This window comes from Neoarius graeffei, chromosome 19, assembly GCF_027579695.1.
Source record: "Neoarius graeffei isolate fNeoGra1 chromosome 19, fNeoGra1.pri, whole genome shotgun sequence".
In the NCBI taxonomy this organism is placed as follows: Eukaryota; Metazoa; Chordata; class Actinopteri; order Siluriformes; family Ariidae; genus Neoarius; species Neoarius graeffei.
The window spans coordinates 51,510,481-51,522,273 of NC_083587.1; the positions used below are offsets into that span (position 1 = coordinate 51,510,481).

Sequence of the window (11,793 nt, forward strand, 5' to 3'; positions counted from 1 at the left end):
ACTCGACTCTATAAACAGTCTTGTATTTTATCAACACGGCTAGACAAGGGTTATGTATTCCTTCACGCGTGCCTGTGTGTGTCCTTGCATTATGAAAAGTGAGTGACAGTAGTGATGCAGAAAATGTCCAAACAGCACCTCCACATCACTGAGGGGTATGCGCCCTGCAAAGAAACGCTGACAACTCTGACAGAGAATGGTGACTCCACTATATTGGTTGTGTCAGAGAAATCTGTGTCTTGTGCTATTTATAGCCAGGCTTGCTCAGAAACAGGAGACGCTCAGGTCTTTTATAACAAGGTCATTTGCCTATTGAATATTAAGATCATTTGCAAGTTTATATATATATCAGGGCTTTGAACCGGTTCAAGGAACGAAAACAAAAACCGGGAACTTTTTCTATTTCACATGGAACAGAAACGAAACCAGAAACTTTATTATTTTTTATGTTCCGGAACAGAAACGCTTATTAAAAATAATGGTAACCGGTTAATACCGGTTTTTATTTCGTTCCTCAAAGTTTCCGTAGCCTACAAATAAAAAAGTCATTCTTCTCCTGCGCAAGTTTCTATGACCCGCTGGGGTTCACTTCCTGTGTGACATTCGCTGACTGAATGGAGAGAGCGGGAGGGTGGACTACTATCACGTCTCCACATCTTAAATAAGAGGTAAATATTGCAGTCTATCGTTATTCGAAAACGTCAATTTCAAACACGATATCAATATATTTGTCCACGTTAATGAGGCTCGCGAACATTAAATGACGTTAACCTCTGTTAGCCTATCAATGCATAGGGCCTGACTAGCCTTTGGTAACACACTAAACGAATTATCTTTCATTTTGGGCACTTTTTCTGTTTGTGTAGATGGGAAGACATACTGAGAATCCAAATCACCAACATTTGAAATAATAATTGTTTTGAATTATTTCTTGTCTTATTTAATGAAGGTTGTAATAGAATTAGCCTACATTTGGCTTAAGCTGGATGAGACAGAGACAGAATTTTATAGCCATTTGTTAAACAGCTGACAGGGAACGTAATTAACCGTTCCGGGAACGAAATTTTTTTGTTCTAACCGGTTCGGGAACGTCTATTTAATGGTGGAACCCAAAACCGGAAACGTTAAAATTCCGTTTCTGTTCGGAACGAACCAATAGAAAAAAAATTCTGGTTCAAAGCCCTGATATATATAAACCTCAGTGAAATGCATGACCTTCAAATATAAAAATATAAAAACACACCTATGAGGGGAACTTGACTTCCTTTATACTATGAACTTTCAATCATGTTTCGAATCATGTGTGCAAATACACATGCTACTAATAATGTACAATATAATGTGAAGATATCTTACGTAATCAGTGATATCATTGAATGCAACCATTTACGATCAGATCACAGCACATTGCTTCGCTTCACCATCAGCAATAATCATATGAAGTCATTATGAGCTGAAGTTGAGAAAGCTGAGATGTGCCACATGGCCATGTTGATGGAGTTGCCCTCTGCATGTAAATGAAAAGGACTTGGGATTAGTCTTCCTGCCCCTTCGGGTAAACCAATCAGTACACACTTATCATGATGTCCAAGTACAAAAATAGCAGCAGGAGGTTATTTAAGGACCACAAGGCAGTGAAGTTACCATCGATCACTAGTTATCACTCACAATCATCGCTGCAATCTGATGTCGTTCCGGACAGGATGCACTGCCTGAGCCGAACTCCCAGGTCTTACCTGGTCAACTCTTACAGCGATGTGAAAGAAGCTGACGAGAGTAAAAGGGAATCATACGAAGCCACCTGGTTAGACCTGGTGATGGAGACAAGACCAGAGTACAAGTATGTTTCTCTATTTTATATACCTTAAATCACTTAAATAAATAAAATGTTCAGAATTGAAGGAAGGATTTTGTTCATCTGGTCGTACAATCTAATCCAAGATGACTAGATTTAATCTTGAAGAGATTTACCACCAGATTTGTCACTAATCTGAGGGCGTTCATCAATGTTTTCTTCGACACTATACAGCATAATTAAATGTTATAGATTATAACCTGTTCTCAAACAAGTCCAATCCCTTCCAATTTAGTGGCAAAATGTCAATATTACAGTACATCAATCATGCTTTGTGACCTAGAACTTAAAATACATGTTGTCTGTTACAGACAATATTTCATCTCTATTGCTATTGTTTCATATTATTACTGCAAATTGACTTTATAGATAGAGTCAATGGAACAACATAAAGCATACACTGTTCAAGATAATATTTCTATATGATCATATATTGCAAGGAGATAATATAGAGAAAATAAAACAGTCCTGCGCAAAGTCTTAGGCACCCTATATTTTTTAGCACAAACTTTGTTACATATTTTATTTTATGACGTCTACATTATTGAGTCATTAAAACATTTTAGATTTCTATACATTCGTTTTCCTGCACAAATTAAATGCTACAGAAAAATGTTTGTACGTCAGTAAAGAAAGCGGTATGTTCATATGTAAGAGACACTTTTCAGACATAGTGAAGGCTGTTGGAGTTTGCAAAAATAAGAAACAAGTGCGACAATCAAAATCTCCAGAAGAACTGGGGCTGGATCTGCAAGACGCTCAATAAAAATTACAACTCATCTCTTTATAAAATTGCACACTGTCCTTAAGACTTTTTTTTAAGTGAAGGGTCATCAAAGCAAATATTGACTTTGTTTCATTTATGACTGTTTCCTGCTTTTTAGAGTTCTCATCCAGTGGCGGCTGGTAGTCTTTCAAACAGGGGAGGCTGGTCGGTTACGATATTTCCAGATTTTAAAAGAAAAAAGAAAAAACACATCAATTTTGCCCATACTCTTGCCTCTGATCTGGCTGATTGTTTGGCAGGGTCACAAACTGTGAAATAACAGGTTCTTTTGGCCCATTAGCCTATGGTCCAATATACATGATGTTGGGGGGGGGGGGTATATTTTAACATTTTATATTTTAAAATTGTGGCATGTTGGTTAAAAATTGATCATTACTGAAAGCAGCTCTTTGTCAGGAACCTCAGCAGTAACAGCAGAGTGTTCTGGAATAGGCACAAGCACTGACCTTGGGGAGCCAAACATAGAGCTGGGTACCACACATTTCATTCAATGACATTTTCCCTATATTTTACTTATTTTGACTGAGAAATGTTTTATTGACAATTTTGATAACCCTTCACTTTTAATCCAGGTCTGTAGTGTGAAATGTTCTCGGCTGTGTTTTTGTTTAAAAATGTTTTCCAAATTGTAGCTGTGTTTAATTCATATCCAGAAAAATATATATTTCAATATAATATACTCAGCATAAACATTTTAAGTAGATTCTATATTTTTGGTCCATCCATGACATATTACTAAAGTAGCCTATTTACTGTTGTTGATGTGGGTCACTTGCTGTTAGCCAATTCACTTTCTCGTACCAGGAGAGCTGAAAGGAACGAGTAATAAACAAAACATATATCACAATGACCAAATTTCAGAGGGAACTAAATTTCACTGATTTTATGAAATCAAAAGGATGTCTAGCTTTAAAGGAAGAAAAGAAAGAAAGCACAACTTTATTCATCACACACTTGTGAAATTCCTCTCTGCATTTAACCCATCTGAAGCAGTGAACACACACACATACCCGGAGCAGTGGGCAGCCATGCTAACAGCGCCCGGGGAGCAGTTGGGAGTTAGGTGCCTCGCTCAAGGGCACCTCAGCCCAAGGCCGTCCCATATTAACCTAACCGCATGTCTTTGGACTATGGGGGAAACCGGAGCACCCGGAGGAAACCCACGCAGACACGGGGAGAACATGCAAACGCCACACAGAAAGGCCCCCGCCGGGTTCGAACCCAGAACCTTCTTGCTGTGAGGCGACTGTGCTAACCACTTACACCACCGTGCTGCCCCATTAATAATAATATTTAATTAAATTATTATAAATTTCATTAATAATAATTTAATTATATTTGAAGCCATCTTTCCTCTACAGCATTTCTTTGTATGTGCCTAATACTTTTGCACAGTGATTATATATATATATATATATATATATATATATATATATATATATATATATATATATATTTAATAATCATAGAATTTCCTTTTAGTATTCATACTCACATATAAGAACATCAGAACCTAGTCAAATGCTTTAAAATAATGTTAGACTGGGGATATGTCATGAATATGTGCAAAATTAATTGGACTTTTGGGCTTATTATATGAATAAACTGTGATTTGGGGATTATATTATGTATATAAATATACAGTATGTATAGGAATTTGATAATATTATGTCGTACCTAAGCACAAGAATTTGAGATTATTACAGTGGGGTGAAATGATGAGGATTACTAAGAATGAGCACGTGTGTCCAAATATGTGCGGGGTACTGTATATGTACTGTATATACATCCATCCATTATCCATAACCGCTTATCCTGTGCAGGGTCGCAGGCAAGCTGGAGCCTATCCCAGCTGACTATGGACGACAGGCGGGGTACACCCTGGACAAGTCGCCAGATCATCGCAGGGCCGACACATAGACACTGACAACCATTCACACCAACGGTCAATTTAGAGCCACCAATTAGCCTAACTTGCATGTCTTTGGGGGAAACCCGAGCACCCGGAGGAAACCCATGCAGACACGGGGAGAACACGCAAACTCCACACAGAAAGGCCCCTGTCGGCCACTGGGCTCGAACCCAGAACCTTCTTGCTGTGAGGCGACGGTGCTAACCACTACACCATCGTGCCACCCTGTGCATGAAAATTTCAGAAGATTTTCTGAAATTCTTAAACTAGCCCATCTGGCACCAATAGCCAAGCCACAATGTCACCAAGATCAAAATTTACCCCCATTCTTAAGCTTGATGAGAACATTATCTGAAGTTTGTGTATTCAAATGATTTTATACACTGTGCTGCTGCCACATGACTGGCTGACTGGATAATTGCCTGAATGACGGGGTACAACTGTTCCTATTTAACTGGCCAGTAGATGTATATTAAGGATGTAACCAAACACAAATCCATTATTATTATGAACAGATACATATGGGATGTTTTGGGATTATTACATTATGATTATTGTTATTATATGAATGTTTAATTTCTAATACATGTATTATCTTGTCCTACAGGGATACACTCACTGAGAGAGACTTGGCACGAAAGGAGTCTTATGAACGAAAGCGTGTGCGTCATTTTGTAGTGCGCCGATACCTCAATCAGACCTTTTGCACTGGTGAAGATGGAACAAAACTGCGTGAGTATCGGCTACCGTATAAACCCATTCTTCCGCTACAGATCTTCGTGCCCAGGAACCTTAGCACTCCACCAGAGACACGCAGAGAGCCATCACCTTCCTGTTTGCACTCAGACAGAGACTCTGAGAAGAGCTGGAGTCAGAAGAAAGTCCTGTGGTCTGATGTGGAAGATGTGATACAACCAGAGAGCACAGAGTTTAGAGTACGGACACTTGTGTCACCAGCGAGGGACTTGGCGCATCGCTTCCAGCGGACATGAAAAATAACATGAAATAACAGCTGCTGATAGTGCACTACACTGAGTGTTAAAACTTTCAGTATTGTTACTTATTATGCAACAGCACTGCTGAATTCTCAAATCTGATTAGTCAGAAGGCTAATTAGTTATAGAAAAATTAACTTAGCTTAACTAATTAAGCTAAAACTTAATTAATTAAATTAGCTGCTCATCTCATTATCTCTAGCCGCTTTATCCTGTTCTACAGGGTCGCAGGCAAGCTGGAGCCTATCCCAGCTGACTACGGGCGAAAGGCGGGGTACACCCTGGACAAGTCGCCAGGTCATCACAGGGCTGACACATAGACACAGACAACCATTCACACTCACATTCACACCTACGGTCAATTTAGAGTCACCAGTTAACCTAACCTGCATGTCTTTGGACTGTGGGGGAAACCGGAGCACCCGGAGGAAACCCACGCGGACACGGGGAGAACATGCAAACTCCGCACAGAAAGGCCCTCGTCGGCCACGGGGGTCGAACCCGGACCTTCTTGCTGTGAGGCGACAGCGCTAACCACTATACCACCGTGCCGCCCCCATAATAATCAAACTGTAATAAATAAAAATTTTAAAAGGTGGTTATTGAACAAAAAAGAACATATAAGTATAGGTAATCGTATGAGGCCGAGTAAAATTAAGGATTAATTTCACGAGTGATTTCGAAGTTTTGAAAATTGCAATTTCAAAACTTTGAAATCACTCGTGAAATTGATCCTTAATTTTACAAGGAATCATACGATTACTTGTTTATAATATATAGGACCAAATTCATACTTCGGAAGCCATTGAAGTTCACAACATTTGTCATTCACGTTTTCTGAACCAATCAGAGCGTAAGACTATCTTGCACGTTTGAATCAGTTTCTAAAGCGTCTTTCATCATGACACGGCGACACGACACGAGGATTTTGAAAGTGATTTTCCCCCATTTTCTTTCCTCACTTCTGCATAAAACTACGATAGCACCATGTCTAACTCGCAGCATTCATATGCCACTAGAGAGTCGTTTATTTGTTTTTCTGCGACCCATTTCTTAAACACGGAAAGCCAAAAATTCGTACTTTTTTGGTATTTTCATTTTCACTTGCAGCTTTCAATTGGTTTATCATTTCTTCGTCAAATATAGCGAAACGTGGTATTGCTGAGTCAGCAGAGTCAGCCATTTTGTTGACAAAATTTGCTAATTTTTGTAACCGTAACCAAGCAACGAACTAGCCAATAGCATTTCAGAAATATGGCCCCGTGTTAAGGAAAAAAGCCCTCCTTGATTGACCAATCAGAACTGAGTAATTTGGCCCTATGTATTATAATCATTGATATAGTGAACGTTTCTGTAAGGACAAAAAAGGAAGGAGTCTCCAGTGCCAGGGCTTTGTAAGTCACTAAGTTTTCTGACAAGACAGATGATTTTGAGCAAGAGAGAAATAAAGAGTGGTTAGATTATAACTGCTATAACGTAAGTGACAACAGGAACTTGCTTTGTGGGTGTTCCATAACAATAACTGTACCTATAAACATCATAATGTATAAGTATGATGTGCTGTTCATTAGTCAATTAAAAAGTGTCATCTTTCACAAATCACTGCAGTATAACAAGAATAAAACTCTTCAGGGCGAGCTGTAATATTGCATCAGTCCGCATCACACCACCCCATCGTTTATTATTTTACTATAACAACAACCCCAACCCCCAAGGTTTTTTATTCCTTACATAATCATCTTTTAACTTCTGCATTAAAACTGCTGTTTCAGGTCTTGTGGGAAAGTTTTATAAGGGACTTCATTATGGTTATATAAATAATACATAAGCTAATTATATAAAATTGTACAAACATTTACTTAAAGTGCCATTCCACCATTGGATGTATTCTTTGGCATAAAATACAATATATTTTATGACAACATGACTAGACAGAGAAATCTTTTAGCTTCAAAATGATATCTCATCTCATCTCCTCTAGCCGCTTCATCCTTCTACAGGGCCGCAGGCAAGCTGGAGCCTATCCCAGCTGACTACGGGCGAAAGGCGGGGTACACCCTGGACAAGTCGCCAGGTCATCACAGGGCTGACACATAGACACAGACAACCATTCACACCTACGGTCAATTTAGAGTCACCAGTTAACCTAACCTGCATGTCTTTGGACTGTGGGGGAAACCGGAGCACCCGGAGGAAACCCACGCGGACACGGGGAGAACATGCAAACTCCGCACAGAAAGGCCCTCGCCGGCCCCGGGGCTTGAACCCAGGACCTTCTTGCTGTGAGGCGACAGCGCTAACCACTACACCACCATGCCGCCTTCAAAATGATATATCAAACATAATTTTTTGACAACGACAAGTATATTAATTTTGCGACCAAAGTCACCTACCCTTTTAATTTCCGCGCGGTAGTGAAACATGATGTCATCGGCAGGTTCCCCTTCTTGTGTACCACGTGTCGGTCTATTTTTAGACCAGGAAACCCCCAAAGTGAGAGAGTCATTTCTCCTCGTATATGGGGGCCAAAAAAATTGCGGAAAATTTTGAGTTAATCTTTCAGTTAGCTAGATTTATTGGTATTAGCTAGATTTATTGGTATTATTTTTATCGCGTTCTATCCGCCATTGCTGATAATATGTGCCACGTCACACGTCACGTGGTACACAAGAAGGGGAACCTGCCGATGACATCACGCGCGGAAATTAAAAGGGTAGGTGACTTTGGTCGCAAAATTAATATACTTGTTGTTGTCAAAAAATTATGTTTGATATATCATTTTGAAGCTAAAAGATTTCTCTATCTAGTGATACCATTTATATATGTTGTCAAAATATATTGTATTTTATGCCAAAGAATACATCCAATGGTGGAATGGCACTTTAAGATAACTAGAAGGGCACTCAGAGAGCGCAGACCTTCACCAATCGGCTCTTCTATGATATGAAAATCTGCAACTGCAACCACTTTATATGTCTGGATATATTTCCAAAACTACTCGAATGATGTGCCTACATGTGCATCCTACAGGATTACTGGTACCTGTGAACGTGGACTGTGATATGAAGTTATCATATTTCTACATTGGTTATGTTTTGTCACTCCTGAACTTTACTGCCATCTACTGGATTTTTTAGTACTCTTTTTTTAATTATTATATTTGACAAATAACAACAAACATGACCATCTACTTACTGGATTTTAAGATGTATGGTATGGCTGAGTGCAAACTTCCGCCAAGGCCAAATGACGTATCTCATAACCTTAGCACAACTGAAACGAAATTTGTGGATCCACCCAATTCGTGGATCTGCTCCAAAATGTAATGGGTTCTTCCTTGGTCCATGCTATGCCCTTCCACCAAGTTGTATTAATTTTTTGCTAAGCTCTTGTATTGGTGATGGAAGAGTCAAACTACTTTAAAAGTCTTCTCCAGCTCATCCCAAAGACTTTCAACGGGGTTAAGGTCAGGACTCTGTGGTGGCCAGCTCATGTGTGAAAGTGATTCCTCATGCTTCCTGAACCACTCTTTCACTATTTGAGCTCTAATTTTATGCCCGTGCCATCAGGGAAGAAAAAAAAATCTATTGATGGGATAACCTGATCATTTAGTACATTCAAGTTTTCAGCTGACTTCATTTTATTGCCACATTATGTTGCTGAGCCTCAACCTGACCAACTGAAGCAACCCCAGATCATAACACTGCCTCCAGAGGCTTGGACAGTAGCCACTATACATGATGGTGCAGCACCTTTTCTAATGATTAGCCTCACTAACAACTGGCTTTCTTTGGGCCACACAGCTGTTTAGTCCCTTTCTTGAAAGTTATTGTTGCATTGTGCATGTGGAAATGTTTTTTACTTTCACTATTAAACAGAGCCATGAGTTCTGTGGTCAATTTGTTTTCCAATCCGACTTCACCAAGCGGGGCGGCACGGTGGTGTAGTGGTTAGCGCTGTCGCCTCACAGCAAGAAGGTTCTGGGTTTGAGCCCCGTGGCCGGCGAGGGCCTTTCTGTGTGGAGTTTGCATGTTCTCCCCGTGTCTGCATGGATTTCCTCCGGGTGCTCCGGTTTCCCCCACAGTCCAAAGACATGCAGGTTAGGCTAATTGGTGGCTCTAAATTGACCGTAGGTGTGAATGAGAGTGTGAATGGTTGTTTGTCTCTATGTGTCAGCCCTGCGATGACCTGGCGACTTGTACAGGGATAGGATCCAGCTTGCCTGTGACCCTATACAGGATAAGTGGCTACAGATAACGGATGGACGGATGGACTTCACCAAACGTTTAAGTGATCTCTGATCACAGTCAGTCAAGCTATTTCACATTTCTTCTGCAAAGCTGATGGTTAAAAGTTCTTAACCCAATTCCAGTAATTTCAGCAATCTCATTATCTCTAGCCGCTTTATCCTGTTCTACAGGATCGCAGGCAAGCTGGAGCCTATCCCAGCTGACTATGGGCGAAAGGCGGGGTACACCCTGGACAAGTCGCCAGGTCATCACAGGGTTGACACATAGACACAGACAACCATTCACACTCACATTCACACCTACGCTCAATTTAGAGCCACCAGTTAACCTAACCTGCATGTCTTTGGGGGAAACCGGAAAACCCAGAGGAAACCCACGCGGACACGGGGAGAACATGCAAACTCCACACAGAAAGGCCAGCCACGGGGCTCGAACCCGGACCGTCTTGCTGTGAGGCGACAGCGCTAACCACTACACCACCGTGCCACCAATTTCAGCAATCTCCTTAGTTATTTTATGTGCTTGATGCAAGTCAGTAGTTTGACCCTTCTGCAACACTGTAACATCGTTTACACAACCACAGGATGCATCTTCAGACATGGTTGTTTCAGAAATGAGAAGCTACTCACTTCCATCAGTTCGGGTTAAAAGAATTGTTGCCAGCAGAAACACAGCAGTAATTATCCAATCAAAGGCTCTTAAGTATTTGCTTATTTAAATCCAATTAGTGACCTTTTTGGCCATGGCAGTGTATACAGATACATTACAATGCAGCAAATTGTAGTTCGTGTTAGGACTGGTTGTCTTTCTTTAAGACTAGACACCAAGACCATCATTCAGCATGTCTGTCTAGAAATGATGGATATGAGCACAACTTTAGGTACCAGGAATAATGTTCCACTGATTTAGGATTTTCTAGAACTAATATATGAATGTCATGGTTTAACAGATGTAGGCAACAATGGTTGATCATGACTCCTGTGAGACATCTGGAATTGTCTTTCTGATACGGTTGTGGATTTCAGAAAGCCATAACGTTGGCAGGATGAAAGAACAGGGTTCAGCCTAATCACACTGAATAAACATTTCAGCTCCAAATATTCCCACATATTCTTCTTTGGGATTGTTTAATTTGGAACCACTGTTGTACAGCACCCCAGTTATCGCTTCAGTTGGGATTCAGGTTTTGAAATCATACACTGCCATCTAGAGGACAACACCTGCAATTACTGCACATTGGAGTGTTCATTGTATAAATACTATGAGAAACCCTAGCGTTATCTCATCTTATCTCATTATCTCTAGCCGCTTTATCCTGTTGTCGCAGGCAAGCTGGAGCCTATCCCAGCTGACTACGGGCGAAAGGCGGGGTACACCCTGGACAAGTCGCCAGGTCATCACAGGGCTGACACATAGACACAGACAACCATTCACACTCACATTCACACCTACGGTCAATTTAGAGTCACCAGTTAACCTAACCTGCATGTCTTTGGACTGTGGGGGAAACCGGAGCACCCGGAGGAAACCCACGCGGACACGGGGAGAACATGCAAACTCCACACAGAAAGGCCCTCGCCGGCCACAGGGCTTGAACCCGGACCTTCTTGCTGTGAGGCGACAGCGCTAACCACTACACCACCGTGCCGCCCCCCCAGTGTTATTTGGTAATAAAATAAAATATTTTAAATCTCTCTTCAACCAAAAGGATTTTTGAGTCTTATTATTTATGTTTGTGATATTACGTTGTATTTTATTATAGAAAACAATACCATTTAACTGTCATAATAGGGTAATCCCATACATAAATATAACTTCTATGTAATGCTGCAGTATGAAGTGTGTCGTGTTTGAGAAAGCAAGTGTGTATAAACTGTCAGAGAAAGAGAGAATAAAATCAAAGTTAAAAAATTTACTCAAACAAACAAACAAACCACCCCAGACCACTTATTTGGAATGAAGGTTTTTATTTATTTATATATTTTTAAAGATTA

At 40.4% G+C, this 11,793-nt stretch overlaps 1 protein-coding gene across 1 annotated transcript; it reads left to right on the forward strand.

Annotated features, from left to right (window-relative positions):
- Nucleotides 1-1,703: 1,703 nt before the first annotated feature.
- On the forward strand, nt 1,704-5,546 carry zmp:0000000930 (telethonin). The gene is made up of 2 exons (XM_060900603.1): nt 1,704-1,840; nt 5,162-5,546. The coding sequence occupies exons 1-2, from the start codon at nt 1,704-1,706 to the stop codon at nt 5,544-5,546; spliced, it is 522 nt and encodes a 173-aa protein (XP_060756586.1).
- Nucleotides 5,547-11,793: the final 6,247 nt, after the last annotated feature.